The 15,481-nt window shown below is 37.0% G+C and overlaps 2 protein-coding genes across 2 annotated transcripts; one reads left to right on the top strand and one right to left on the bottom strand.

Annotated features, from left to right (window-relative positions):
* Positions 1–246: 246 nt before the first annotated feature.
* Positions 247–8,341, bottom strand: LOC149017030 (zinc finger CCCH domain-containing protein 6-like). Its single transcript, XM_089151332.1, has 4 exons — positions 7,833–8,341; positions 1,759–1,962; positions 1,492–1,616; positions 247–1,397 (listed from the first exon to the last, which is right to left on the bottom strand). The coding sequence occupies exons 1-4, from the start codon at positions 7,890–7,892 to the stop codon at positions 458–460; spliced, it is 1,329 nt and encodes a 442-aa protein (XP_089007458.1). The 5' UTR covers positions 7,893–8,341; the 3' UTR covers positions 247–457.
* A 3,784-nt stretch (positions 8,342–12,125) lies between these two features.
* Positions 12,126–15,009, top strand: LOC149017029 (small ribosomal subunit protein uS10y-like). Its single transcript, XM_089151331.1, has 4 exons — positions 12,126–12,281; positions 12,944–13,076; positions 13,161–13,274; positions 14,854–15,009. Exons 2-4 carry the CDS (start codon positions 12,956–12,958, stop codon positions 14,994–14,996), a joined length of 378 nt encoding a protein of 125 aa, XP_089007457.1. The 5' UTR covers positions 12,126–12,281; positions 12,944–12,955; the 3' UTR covers positions 14,997–15,009.
* The last annotated feature ends 472 nt before the right edge of the window (positions 15,010–15,481 follow it).

Raw genomic sequence — 15,481 nt, 5'->3', positions numbered from 1 at the left:
AACTGAATTTCAAAATGCATTTCTAGATCCAAAATTCATTTCGAAATACAAACTGTATACAGCATAGTCTTCCCAAAAAGATATGAAGCATTTGTTTGGCTTATTGTAGCCTTAGCTCGCAGCAATGGATTAAGCATGAGATTTAGTTTAGTTGACTGCTTAAATTTAATGGTGGGCGCCAATCAAGACTAATGGGCATGTTCTCAATCCAAATTCTCGGTGATTCCTCAGGAAAAAAAAAAAAAAAAAAAAGAGCTCGTTTTTTTGGAGGCATTGGCAAATTGGAGAATGCATGCACAATCAAATATCAAGGTAATCTCTACAAGGTTGAGAAAGGAAAACGAATCAGAGAGAAGTCACGAGATATTCTATTTACTGACTAAATGAATGCAAAAACATCGAAGCGTCTTCATCAATTCCTCACAGAAATTAGTTCACTCATATACCAGATATCACTTCACGTCCTTCCTGTTATTTCCCTGTCTAGTTTCACTCTCTTTCCATTCCGAGTATCCTGAATGCTTCCCGGCCTCCTCTGATATGATCCATCATGTTGGTATGGACACTTGGCTCCATTCCGGCAACCCTTTGAACTATTGAAGTATATGCAAGGCTTCATGTTTTTAGGTTTTGAATCTCTGGGTTTTGAGTTTTGTAAAGGTTCAGCATTGGTTTCTGGTATATGCTGGTTCGAGCGATCACTAAATTGAGTGAAGGTGTGATCCCGAGTCTCTGGTTTCTCTTCTCCATGCTGTTGAATCAAGCTTTTGTAGTAGTTGATATCCTTCACAGGTTGTGGTTGAACAATTCCAGGCGGGGGTGGATTCAGAGCATGCAACATAGAATTCGTCACAGGAAAGACGTGGCTAGCAGTGGAGGCTGCTGAAAATGGTGCATCTGGTTCTATCCTGTTGATATGAGCAGGAGGGGCCAATGATGTCATCGGAGGTGACTTAGGCTTGGGCATGGCCTGCGGAATGGTGGGATTCCCATAATTTGCAACCAGTTTCTCCATTAATTCTGGGTTGCTGAGCATCTTAACAAGCAGTTCTCTGTCAATCAAGTCTGGCTGCTCGCTGCTTCGCATGATTGCTGTGAAGGCAGCAGATGCAGCAGCACCAATGTCAGCTTCTCCTCCAGAAATAGCACCAAGTGCAGGTTTTTCTGTGGTTTGTGCCTTCCAGGAGGAGTGAACATCATACTGAGATTGAGATTTTGTTGCAGGAGGAAACAAGCTCTGGGACACAACCGGTGGAGAGCTCATGGGATTAGTTTTTGGCACCACCAGATTGCTTGATGGATCTATGGCATCTTCATCTTCAATGGGAGTGACTGGAATTAGAGGAGTGTGAGAATCATCATGATGATAGTCTTCTACCTCAAGTGAAACAGAAGGGCTGCATAGGACAAAGAAAGTTGCATCAAAAGGGAGCATCAGGGAATCAAAGAAAAAATCTCTTCCAAAAACGTAGGAGTAGGCTGGCTTGTCACCTAGAAGGAATGGCAGACGGACGAGGATAAACTGCTTCCAGTACTCTCATCTCTCTCTGATCTTCAACTTCTGCCTCTCTGCTCTCTTCTCCAGCCACCACTTGCCAGCTGGGGATCAAAACAAACTGCAAATTCAAGAAACCAATTAGACAGCATTCTGTCCTCATATTGGACACCCATCAGAGTCTAAACTTGAGAGTTAAGTGCAACATGTATACTAGGAAATCAGGGATCAACCGATCAAGCACTCAAATATCAAGTGATTACCTTAGGGGGGGACTTCCATTTGATCAAAGGGATCTGAGAGAACTCCTTCAACCGATCAGCACCATGAGCCACCTCAAATCCAGGAGGAAGATGATCATCAGAGCCCATTCCAGTTGAATGTAATAGCCATGATGCCTTTGCCTGTAGGTGATCTTGACCACCACCAACTTGCGAGGGTGCATCCTCAGAGAGAAACAGCCTAACCTACTCAACAGAAGGTTTAGGGTGATTATTCAGCAACTACTCTTAAAATAATATTTATAATATACAGATGTAGAATTAACAAGCAACATTTCATCAGCAGAGTGTGAGGTAATTGATAAGCAATAAGCAAGATTCTAGTGATTTGGAAGATAACTCCAATCATGAGGCAGGATTTAAAGGGAGCTATGGATTCCGAAACCCCTAATCCTTCACGTGTATTGGCACATGATGGTTGTAGGAGAAGCAACCATACTACTAAGGGCTGCCCTCTCGTCAACGGAGATTTCATCGTTGCCTTCAAATCTCCTAGGAAGAAAAACAGAGGAAAACTAGTTAAGGTCTAGCGAGTCTGTTTCACCTTTTCCTTTTTGGACCTCTGATAAATAGTATTGTCCCCTTTTTCTTTTGGTTTCCTCTTTCGCTTTGTGCCTTTGGATCATCGTCAGATTCCAGCCTTTCATTGCTCCTTCTATTCTCTCTTTCCCCCCCCCCCCTTTTTTCTCTCTTTTGGTTAATAAGGTATTTATCATCCATTATAATTCCAATGATATTATTTCCCTGCAAGGCAACCGAAAACAACTCTTGATAGTTCCAAGTCCCACACCAAGGAGCCAAGAAGCATACCAACAACCATAGATCTCCTTGTAATTCCAAGTTCCCATGGCAAAGAGCCAAGCAGCATGTCGGCATCCCTGGATGCCTAAACTCCAAAGAACTTACAGAAGGCAAAATCCAAGTAGGGGCCAAATAACCAGGAACTCTATGAAGCAGTCAAGTATGAGCAAGTCAGAATTGGGTAGGGCTAGGATTAGGTTGAATTTAGTGCTTACGAAAGTCGATGATGGGAAAGGTAACAGTGAAGGTTTGGAATTCCACAAAGAAGGTTTGAGTGCTGAATTTGAAATTCCAGCCTATTAGAGTTGGTATCCGAGCTTTGGAAGAGTGAAAATTGAAGGAACTAGGTTTATACTTGGAAGGTCCTGGGCTTTGGATTGAACATTACTGGGCTTCTAATGCAGGTCCAATTAAAGTATGGTGAGATTTAGATGGCTGGATTAAAAACTAACTTTGATGTTATGGAATTAGAAGGTTAGGATGGTTTAGAAATATAGGCATTTTGCTGGACAGAATTGGACCAGCTTTGAATCAAAAGTCAAGGGCCTGGAGTGGCTCGTGTGTTCAGATTATGGAAGGGTTTCCATGGCTGGACACAAATTAATTTCAGTTTGAATGAACTGTACAGTGGAAGGGGGCAGTGCGGCTTGTGGATTGATTAAGGCCTGGTGAAAATTCAAAATTTTCAAAAGAAGAAGGTAGGGAATGGGATACTTCAAGAAGAAGAAATTGCAGATGGGGATCAATAGTCATTTGCTGAAACTGCACAACAGCAAATTAATGGATTGGACTGCTTGCTATCAGGTCTGAACCTTGAACAGTGGATGAAATGTTCAACTTAGTTGAAGGGAACCATGATTAGAACTTCCAGGCTTCGCACCAGGAGTCCACTAGGTCAAAAACTGAGCTCTCACAAACTGAAGTTGGATCAGCAAGCACTAAACTGAGTTCTCACAATAAAGGAAGATGTAATGGATTGGACTGCTTGCAATCAGGTCTGAACCTTGAACAGTGGAGAATGTTCAACTTAGTTGAAGGGACCATGATTAGAACCCAGGCTCGCACGGGAGTCCACTAGGTCAAAAACTGAGCTCTCACAAACTGAAGTTGGATCAGCAAGCACTAAACTGAGTTCTCACAATAAAGGAAGATGGCTCAACAAGGTTGAATGTTCAAAAATAACAGCAAGAAAATTCCAAAAATCCGACGTGCACTTCCCCTCCCACAATTTACTTTTTATACATATTATGGCCTAAATATTCCAAGAAAAAAGGCTCCCCTGAATATTACAACCACTTAAATTGGACCAAAATACTTGTGATTTATAAACCACACCAACAAAACTCCTGCGGAATCTTCAAAACATAAAAGTAAATATAGAATAAAAGCCAAATCCCTATGGAACATAATTACCCCTACTTTAGGCATTTAAAACTGCCTTAAACATAGCAAACCCTGGGATCAAAGGCCCAATATGTATATAACTCAGACCTAGGTTCCTAAGAAAAGAAGCCCATTTTGGTGATGAATCCATATCAAAACTCCCAGCAGATTCCCTATTGTCCATACAAAAAGATAGAAAGGGAAAAAGCATCCAAGGTAAGTTATAACACACTAGATCAATAGCCGTTTATAAGGTCCAGAGTCCAGACCCCCTCCCTGTGAACTGTCATCGTACATTTTCTAACTGTCAAGCCTATTGACTGCCAGTGTACTGATGTAAGAATACGATTAATCAGTCTAGGAAAGGAATATTAAAACAGTTCTTTTTAGACAGAAATAAAGATAACAAACAGAAGCGGTTTCCACTTATGGTTAAGGACTGGTTCTTTATGGTGGTCTACAAGGAGAGGTAATTATCACATCCATACAGTTTATTATTGCATAAGTTGCTAAAGGATAAAAGCTCAACTAGAAATCAAAATTAAGCAAAATCCCAAGCTATTACTGAATGGGAGAAAATTGGTCACTGAAATGCCTCTAAAACATCAAAACTTCACTTCGAAAGCTGTTTTGGGGATCTTGTTGACAATTAAGGAATAAGAAGAATAGTGGATGATCCTTCGTATCTACTTCACTGGAAAAGCTATGTAACTCTGTCAGAGAAAGGCCATTGAAAAAAGAGAACAGGTGATGATCCTGCACATCTTTTAGTAATGAAGTACATAAAATCTAGTCCCATAGGCAGAACCCAAATGTTACTTATGATTAAACAGACAACTGAAGTGCACAGTCCAACTACATATACTCCAATGAGGGAAACTTTTCAATATCCCTTGACAAATATAATCTAATACATGCAACTGCATCATACTTGATACCTTCAACAGGCCATCTCCATCATTCTCCATTAATCTCCATTTGCAACCATTGTAAAATTCCTCATTCCTCCCTTAACTATGTACTGATGAGTTTATGCATAAATTCTGAATGAGGTCATGTCTTCTACACAGAGGAATGGCTATATAGTTAGCCCTTCTGAAACCAATAGGTGCTCTTCCCAACATGCTTCTTAAAATCCTCCATTATAGAACCACTTAAAATTCATCGGTAAGGTACAACAGAATTCACATGACCACCAAATGTAATCAGGTCTAGCCTTTACATCAATTTTATACCTGTGGTTTCAGAATACCATGTGATGATCCTTCATATCTACTTCACTGGAAAAGCTATGTAGCTCTGTCAGAGAAAGGCCAATGAAAAAAGAGAACAGGTGATGATCCTGCACATCTTTTAGCTGGATATCTTCAAGAAACAACAATGCAACCAATGTTTTAACGTCCCTTCCAAGAAATGCATGATACAGGTCAAAACTGGATTTCCAAACGGAAACTTAGAAAACAATTTGAAAAATAAAGAATTTAGAATGAATGATCTACAGGGTCAAAATTGAACCCAAGACTTCCAATCAAAATCTGGGCTCTGTGAAGCTGTGGATGAAGATACAATCAATCAAGGAATGCTATTCAAAAGTCTAGCCCTTAGCATATTATGGTTATTTCAGTTTGTCAGACTTTGATACACACTCTCTAACTATCGTGGAGATTACTCAGACTGGAGGGATGTAACAACCATGGCAAATGGTAAGAAACTGATGCAAGACTTTGAGGACATCCCAATAAGCACATGTATTAGGAGTGGAAATCGATATTTCCCCCCCCCCCATCTTTCAGTGATTAGGTGGCTAAAACCCCACCTATAATAGCAGGATCTAAGGGGTTTATCACCACTCTGTTCATACATGTAAAGATCATTCATTAGAAACTTCCCATGATGAGCAAAATGTTAGCACCCAACAGAATAAATAAATAAATTACCTGCATAGTCCAAAACTGGCATGAAACATACTAGAACTGGAAAATTTTCCGACAAATCTAGATGCGATGAGACCACTGATCAGGTGATGGAAACTATCGTAGCAAAGCGTTTTAGAAAGATCTAGGAACTTCTCTAGTAACTCTACGAAGTGCAAAAAAAAAAAAAAAAATTGTTCCATAGTAATTTTTTATGTATCTAACATCAAATCTATCAGAAAATAGGGTAAAACAGCACCGAAAGTGATGATCATTGATAGCCCATCAACTGATAGTCTACCAAAAGGAGTTTAAACAAGGATGTATGGGACACCGTATGCATGATACAACAACCAAACCCCATCATAAACCTGATGCTGACATTATAATTCATAATATCTGAGAAGTTGCAAATCGATTCCCCCAATACCTTCTTGGATTTCATAATCCCTTATCTGCAAAAGTCAATGCCTTCGTCATCGTTTAGTTTAAGTTGGAGTTTCTCATGACAAAGCATATAAATTATAATTTCATATTTAATATGAAATAAATATGTCTTTTGATGTTCCATAAACTCAACAAAATCTCATTCCAACTACTTGATGGTGCCAGAGACCTCGTGTTTCCATTCCATGATATCAGAAAGCATATGATCAAAATATGTCATTGGCATTCATGTTTTCTTGACAACTTCATTCCACATCACTTTCTGCACTCCCGTGTCCCCTAGAGTTTCCACCAAACATCAAAATCATCATCTCCATCACACATGACTGAACCACCTTAGCTGACTTTACTTCATCCATTAACCTTCTCCTGTGTAAGCACTCACATTGATTCCATCCTTTCTTCTCTTTCCAATTATATGGCTCAACAATGCAGTCAGATAAACTCTTTTTCCAACTATGGATTATTTTTTACCACAGCAATCAAACACAAATTGAAAGAGCATTTTCACAAATAGCACCCTATAAGAAAGGGCCAAATAATAACAACAAACTCACCTTGTGCGAAGGTTGACATTGGTAGTTGATTAATAATTGATATTCAATTACTCAATCTCATCATAGAATAGCAAAGACACACTCAAGAATGGATCCAGAATTTGTAATATATTCATTTACAACCCAAAATAAATCAACTAAGTAATGAAGTACATAAAATCTAGTCCCATAGGCAAAACCCAAATGTTACTTATGATTAAACAGACAACTGAAATGCACAGTCCAACTACATATACTCCAATGAGGGAAACTTTTCAATATCCCTTGACAAATATAATCTAATACATGCAACTGCATCATACTTGATACCTTCCACAGGCCATCTCCATCTCCGTTAATCTCCATTTGCAATCATTGTAAAATTCCTCATTCCACCCTTAACTATGTAATGATGAGTTTATGCATAAATTCTGAATGAGGTATGTCTTCTACACAGAGGACTGGGCTATATAGTTAGCCCTTCTGAATCCAATAGGTGCTCTTCCCAACATGCTTCTTAAAATCCTCCATTATAGAACCACTTAAAATTCATCGGTAACGTACAACAGAATTCACATGACCACCAAATGTATTCAGGTCTAGCCTTTACATCAATTTTATACCTGTGGTTTCAGAATACCATGTGAAGTTTTATGCTGATATTTTCCACATCTTGAGTTATGTCTGAATCTGTATAAGACATGCATGGAGAATGCAACTAACTTTGATCAAGAGAACCCACTAAAGTAATAAGAAAATGAAGTTAATCTAAAAGCATGTCTCTATGTGATGCACAAAACACAGAATTCCCTTTTCAGATTGTAGAATGCATCAACAGCAAATGATACTGAAACTTAATGCATCAACAGTAACAGGTACTGAACCAGAATAGATATCAAAGAGGAAAAACAAAACATAGGTTTAAGTACATTATCACAACAGAAAAACTCATTTCCATAAATATATCGTATTTTACCTGACAAAGGTTAACATCTGAAGCCCAAGACACCTTTTTTGGTTTGTGCAATCCCCTCATGTTAACAAAAGATACAACCCGCTCTTCTTCCGGCAATTTTCAATAACTTACGAGATTTTATAATCGGTCACGAACTCAAGATGATTACCGCTTCAATTATCACTAAATCATAATAGTCTAGATTTTATGATCGGATACGAATAACCCTGACATTATAAGATCGTACGAGCTCTCGATAATCCAAGAACTCGTTCCAAACCCTAATCTACTAAATTAACACCAGGTTCTTTGCTCTGCTCTTCTATTCAATATCACATCTTCTACACTCTTCAATTTTTATAATTCGAAAACAACAATGGAAAACAGTGTTCTAATACTCTCCCTCATGTTGTGTTAACAATGGAGACGGATCAGCATGTTTGAGCATTAGAAACTTCACTAGAGTCGCGTTACCAGAACCTACCACTCTGAAAAAAATTTCTGAGAAACTGCGATGAATTTAGGGCTAAATCGCAAATGTATTCACCGTCGAACATTGATGACGTATGATTTAACATTAATGATATCATCTTGGTTTCTACTAAAGGTTGACGTTTTCTCACATATGTGAGCCACACAAATGGCATCTGTTTCCTGGGTCCCACTGTCCCACCTCGATGAACATTATGTATGGCCGATGGATCTGATATGTATCAATATGACAATGGTAGACCACCTTTCTACATTGCTTTGTAGGCAGACGTGTCCGAATCACCTACAACGATGGGAGCACCGTAAACCAAGTTTAAAGTATTCCACTATACTAGTCGTTATGTATCCATATTTGACTCAAGACATACAATATATCTCGATACGTCTCTCTATTGAACTATATTATAATACATTAGTCAAAGCGATACAATACTCGATATGGGGCGATATGTCTATTAAAATCACCTAACCGATACGATACTCAATATCGATACTTTAAACCTTGACTTCAACATTTTTTTACCATAAATATTAAGGGGTACAAGGGATACACTGTGGGTCTTACTTCTAGATTTTTTTCATAATTTTTTTGTGGGCTCTTTTTTTTTGTGTGGAAAAAGAGCATTGAAAAAGGCACATTGTATTGCCCGTCAAATGAGGTAATCTAGATTCTAAGAAAACGCTGAGTGTGAGTCTTATTTTTTCATATGAGTATGTAAATATGATTTGAGGTGATTAGACTCTAAGGGTACATTTGGTAACAGTCAATAAACAATTTTTTACAGTCTTTTATTATAGAACGCTGAAAAACTCCAAAAAGCATATGGTAAAATGGGTAGATCTTTCGTTTTTAGGAAGCGAACCAGTTCAAATTTCATATATTATAAGGTTTTTTATAAAACAACTTTAACTTATTTCGCAATTCTCATAAACAAAAAACATGTTTCAAAATTATGCACAAGGGACACTCAACTAAAATTTAATTCACAAACAACTTCTAACTCTTTATCGCCTTCATAAGAAAAATAAATATATTAAAAAAAAAGAAGAAGATAGAAATCAATTCTCAAGTGTTTTTGGCAAAAATTTATCACATAGTCAAAATTGTACTTAAACCACCGTTCTTTGATCAAATTGCTATAAAATAATTATCGAAAATAACACTATTCTTATAAAAGATTTTTACCAAATGCATACTAAGCAGACCTTGTAAATGCGAGTTATACTATCTCATGTGAATATGAAAAGTCTAGGTGAGAAGGATCTAGACTCATAGACTTGTGGTTCAAATGAAAATTGATGTGAATTTTGAAAAGTCCTTTTTTCTTGTCAAACACTCCTCCATTCCAATAAAATTGTAGGATTTATTTGTTTTTCTATGTGGCACCAGATTTTTGTCACCGTATACTTAAAATTATGGGTGTAAATAGATAATCGAAATTCGCTATCGAATTCGCATTCGCATCCGCATCCGTTCAGCAGTATTCGAATCTGTCCGATTACTAATAAGATACGGATATGGTAATACCCCTTTCTGACTGATTATTTTCCGTCCGATTAAATTATCAAATAAATGATTTATTTGGATTTATTTTTATTTAAGATATGTGATTTTTTTTTAAGTTTTCTACTAAAATAACTACCAAAATTGCTAAATTCTTAGACTTCAAACCTAATACCGCAAAAAAAATGATAAAGATGTCAACAGGTAGTCAAAAATTTATATTTAATTTGTATTCATGCCCATTCAAAATAATTTACTTAAAAAAATAATTATTCGATTATCATCCGAATCCATCCGAATATAATAGAATGCATATATGATATTACCACTATCCGATCCAAATCTGATCCGTTTACACCCCTACTTAAAATCCCACCACTTTGAAAATGAATTTGTATTAAAAAAAAAAAAAGAAAAATAAAACTTTGTGAAGCCCAAGTATCAAAATCTTTCTTTGCTTTTCGATTTATTTTATTGTCTCCTAGCCTTCACATGAATCCCACACTTTTTTATCATCCCACTTTAAACAACTTGTCTGTTTAATCACCATCAAAGGTTTGCTCAGCTGGCATTGACTAATTAGACTCTCCTTGATGCACTTTTTTTTTTTTTTTGGGATCCTTGATGCACTTTAATGGTATGTAATATGTATAATTGTTTCATCCTCCATCCTTGATATAAAGCTTTCTATTTTTATGGGAAAAAAAAAATTACTGAAGGGTTGCTCAGTTGGTAGTGATTGAAGCTTTATAGCGAAGGATTCATGTTTCGATGTTCTATGTGGTATACTCTAATAGTCCTCACCTCTACATGTTAAACTACTAGTTTCCCGATTTTTGTCCTCCTTCAATCAAATCCAAATTCTGCAAAAAATAAATAATAATCAAATGCATTATCCAAATCAATTATATGAGTTCCAGTTTTTCTTATATGAAGCTTTTGTTTTGGTACAAATTTTATACAAAGACTTGGTTCCAATTTCATGTAATATTTATTGGATCTTGAGTCAAACCAAACTTTCACTACAAAAATTAAAACCTAAAGGAACAAGAATGTATTGGACACCATGTGCATAATACAACAATTTAGATTTGGTTGAGAGAATGGGACAGAAACACAAAAATTTTCCATGCTTCCACTACCCAAGGAAGGCACAATAACTCTATAATTAAACTTAAATATAGAAATGGTCATTGGATCCATAAGAAAGTTTAAATAAATCTGAAATTTTAACTCATTTGTTTTTTTGTAATAGGTCTTTTGATCCCCTCCCCCTTTATAATTTTCTTGAAAGCTCCCCACAATTGTTTACCCAAAAAAAATAAATAATAATAATAAATAATTATAATTTCAATGCAAATGTATTTATAAGCATAACATGATATTCATTGATGGGGCTTCAGACTTAAATAGATAAGCAAACCCTTAAGTTCATAATTAACACCAGAATCCGCTTATAAAATGTAGAAACAGACATCCTGACAGATTAAAAACTAGAGGAACATTTTATCTCATCAAACAAAGGAAGGAGCGAAGCACCCGAAATCATCACCATCTCGAATGAAGGAGGGAAAATGCAAAATAATAAATTTGGTAAAATAATATATTTTTCATGATAGAGCCAGGCGGTTAATTGATATCAGAGTTAGAAGGTCAACAGGTGTCAGAGATAGAAGATTGTTGTTCGAGTCTCCTAAGAGGTGCTATTTGGGGTGAAAACGGCTTGAGAGTCATTGGATGGGACTTTAGTCTTAAACCGGAGAAGAAAACCTTAAATTTAGACCTTACCTCAGAGTCCTTTTGCAACCGGATTAAAAATTTAAAAAGTAAATTGCACTGGCGCCACAAAATGGAGGTCTTAAAGCACTGACACCCCACTTTATGTTTAAAAAGTACAGGACTCAAAAATTAGACTTTCATTGAATATATTTATCTAATTTATTACTTAAAACTTTGTAGACACTGTTTATTATAGGGATATTTTTTTAACATAAACAGTAATTTAACTGTTTTCAACGATAAATTTGACAAATATATCCAATAAAAATCCAATTTTGGGGTTTTTGTGCATTTTAAACATAAAGTGGGAAGTTAGTGCTTTAAGGTCTCTATTTTGGGTGCCAATGCAATTTACTCAAATTTAAAATTCGATTTAAAATCATACTCATGCCCCTGATGCTGCAAAAAATTGCACAATTATTACCAAAAAATCGGAAATTACCAAAAACATTCTGTTTATTTTCTTCACAACATTAAGTATTAGGGAGTTTTTAGAAATTTCCCATCATCATTATCCCCGCGCTGGCTGATGCCTCTGCCCCGGCAGCGTGAGCAATCAGTTTATTCCTAGGGTTTCACCCGTTTTCTAGCCTTCTAACAATTTCTACTATTGTTTCAGCTCCCGCGCCGTTTTTGTTTCTTGGTTTTTTGCTGTGGACATTATCAGACCTCGAAGAACAGGAGAAGCATAGAAGGTAGGATCTCGCGATATCATATCTGTTTCAGCTTTCATTCTCATTCAATGTTTGCTTGTTTGACTGATTGAATTTCATGTTATCTGTAAGAGGACTGTCGTTCCGGATGAGTTGAATATTTGTAATCTTGTATTTTTGATGAATTGCATTCTAATTTTTTTTTCCGCTGGTGCAGTAGCGTATGAGTTCATAACTAGAAACTTTTAGCTTTAGTTATATTGCACTTGTCTGAAATATCGATTACCTGAATTACGATGAAAATGGTCTTGTGGAGATTGAGCTTATATTGGAAATTTGGAATAACCTCTTAGGGGTAGAAACCAGTGGAAGATTTGTGAGTGAAGCTTCTTAACTTTCATGGTCTGTATTCTAGGTTGCAACCATTTAAATCACTGCAATGATAATTTATGAGCTATTAGAACTTCATCTGGAGTAACATTACGGAGTTTGTAACCCCAGCTTGGATTATTAAGCGTCTCATGCTTTAAAAACAGTTTTTGTAGACAGGGTTTTACTTTGATCTGTCTTGATCACCGTTACGGGATATATATCCATAAACAAGCTGAAAATTTCCAAGCCTGCTTTACCTGTGGTTTTCATTTGGTGCCTTGCTACTTGCGTCTTTAACCTGTTGGCTTCTTCCTCTTCTTTTTATGGCGCAGGGGTTTGAAATAATGGCGGCTTTAGCAATGGGGACTATGAAACCCCTCAAGCCTGGTCTAGAAGAATCACACGAGCAATTGCATCGGATTAGGATTACTCTTTCGTCCAAGAATGTCAAAAATCTTGAGAAAGGTTACCCCTTCTTTGTTATGATTTTCATTAAATTCTGTCCAAATGTTCGTGCGGAGGTATGAGGGTTTTAGGTCTTTTTAACAGTCTGTGCGGATCTTGTGAATGGTGCAAAGAACAAAAGGCTGAAAGTCAAGGGTCCAGTGAGGATGCCAACAAAAGTTCTCCGCATTACCACAAGGAAGTCTCCTTGTGGGGAAGGTAAACTTTCTAGCATTAACATACTTTTTCTTTTCTCAGGTGTGACCCTTTGTGCCTCTTAATTCCTGATGGGCTAACAATTTTTAGTTGTTAAAAATAGTTTTGAGCTTCATTTTTTCTAATCTTATGTTCGAACTAAGATATATTTGCCGTTCACCCAAAAAAAATGTTTTGCCCATGCAATTCTGCAAGGATTGATCATCACAAGCTGTAGTTTAACTTGTGGTGCAATTTTTTTCTGTTTTCCATTGTCGCTGGGGAGAATTGTTGTTTGGATGGTTTGCTGCTGATAGCAATTGGAAAGTCAGTATCATATGTGGCAGCCAGCTGCTGACCCTTGGAGCTGAGATATAAAAACTCTCATTTATTGGGTTGTAGTTAGGCACCTTCGCTTTCTTGGTTGAGAGCTCTGGCTCAAGGCTGTTTTTCAAGAAACTCTAGTAAGACTGGTTTCAGAAGTCAGTTACTTATTTTATTTTATTTATTTTGGTAAGTAGTCAGTTACTTTCATAGATAACCAGAAACAGCTAGGACATATGTTAAGGGAAATTGCCTGGAAACTTAGGCTGGGTCTTTCTGGGGTTTGGTCCATATTTTTTTTTCAGTGTTCCCATCTTCCTGGTGATGCAATGTTACATCCACCACGAACAAATGGAAGCCAGGGAATAATTTCCTATACCTCTATTATTTCCAGTTTAGTGCATCTGTTTTCTTTTGTCTATGCTGACTCAGATTTGAGTTGTTTTTTATTACAAAAAAGCTCAGGGTATCACAACAGTGCAGAAGTTAATGACTTTTTCATATTAAAGAGTGTCCTAGTAGATGAGGGTTGTGTAACTGCAGGATCTGGTGTGCGCAAATGTCCGTAGCTGAACCCCCCCCCCTGCGCACGGGACAGACAGATTGTTCCCCCATGTTTTGAACCTTCAACCAATAAGAGGCAGTAACTTAACTTAACTATTGCTCCAAGACTCTCAACAGAAATTGCATTCACAGTTTGTCATCTTCTGTACCCATTTCTGGATACATCTTGTCACGACATTTCTCTTGAAACTTTTCTTCTGTCATATGTCACAGATGTTTTACAATAAAAATTTACTGAAGTTATATTGAGGGTAAAGCATGAGTTGGTTATTATAGTCTGTTAATTTGTGCTTCATAGTTGGTGCGCTGATTTCACAAGGATAAGGGCTTTTTGATGGTATATTAATTTTCCCCTTTCTAGGACCCTGCCAAATGTGGGAGCCTTGTGCATTGGTTAGGTCCTTATTTTTGTTATTCTGATGATTGTCTGACGGAAATCTACTTTTGTCATTGTCTTCTGGGAACTTCTGCCTTGTTTTATATTTCATATATCTGTTTAGGTTAAATCCAGTATAATGCTTACTGGTTATGTACTCTAGCCACTAGAGTTTTTGTCGCTGGTTATTGGACACCAGATATTTATGAGGGGTGGTTTGGGTTGTGGTTGGAAGGAGTTGATTGACTGGAACACAAATTGCTGACAATGTCATCCTTTCTATTCTTTTTGTTTCTTTCTATGGGGTGATTTTTTTAATTCTTCTCTAATTTGTTATAGGTACTAATACTTGGGATTGTTTTGAGCTCCGTGTCCACAAGAGAGTTATCGATCTTGTGAGTTCATCTGAGGTTGTGAAGCAGATCACATCGATCACAATTGAACCTGGTGTTGAGGTTGAGGTCACAATTGCAGATCCTTGAGCAGCACTCCAAGTAGATACATGTCAGTTTTGTAGGCTGAAGAAGTAACTGATTTAGAGTTTGCCTATGACTTATATCTGGCCCAGACGATTATTTTTGGTAGCCATACATTAGGTTGTTTTTATATTGCAGTTCTTATCTGTTTCAGTACTGTTTTGAAGTTTTCTCTATTATAAGTGTTCCATTGACTGATCCGGGAAACTGACTTAAGCATGTGGCTTTGAATTGGATCCAGATCTCCATTCCAATGACTGTACTTGTATCCCAAAAAGAATTATAACCAATGAGATCTATTTACAGGAAGTGATGGAGATAGAGAAGAGGGGCTGAAACTGGGACAAGATACCAGATCTTGACCATAAGTAACAAGCCATTCAAGTAACATGTTCATTTATAGTGAAAGGACATTACAAACATGTGAAGCTATGCGATTATTTTGAAAATTTTAGTTAAGTGGTTCCATAAATAAGTTATATTAGGGCCCG

This window comes from Hakea prostrata, chromosome 4, assembly GCF_041222555.1.
Source record: "Hakea prostrata isolate BN-2017 chromosome 4, UWA_Hpros_2, whole genome shotgun sequence".
Lineage (NCBI taxonomy): Eukaryota > Viridiplantae > Streptophyta > Magnoliopsida > Proteales > Proteaceae > Hakea > Hakea prostrata.
Note: the sequence above shows the minus strand (reverse complement) of the source record. Positions and strands in the feature narration are given on the sequence as shown.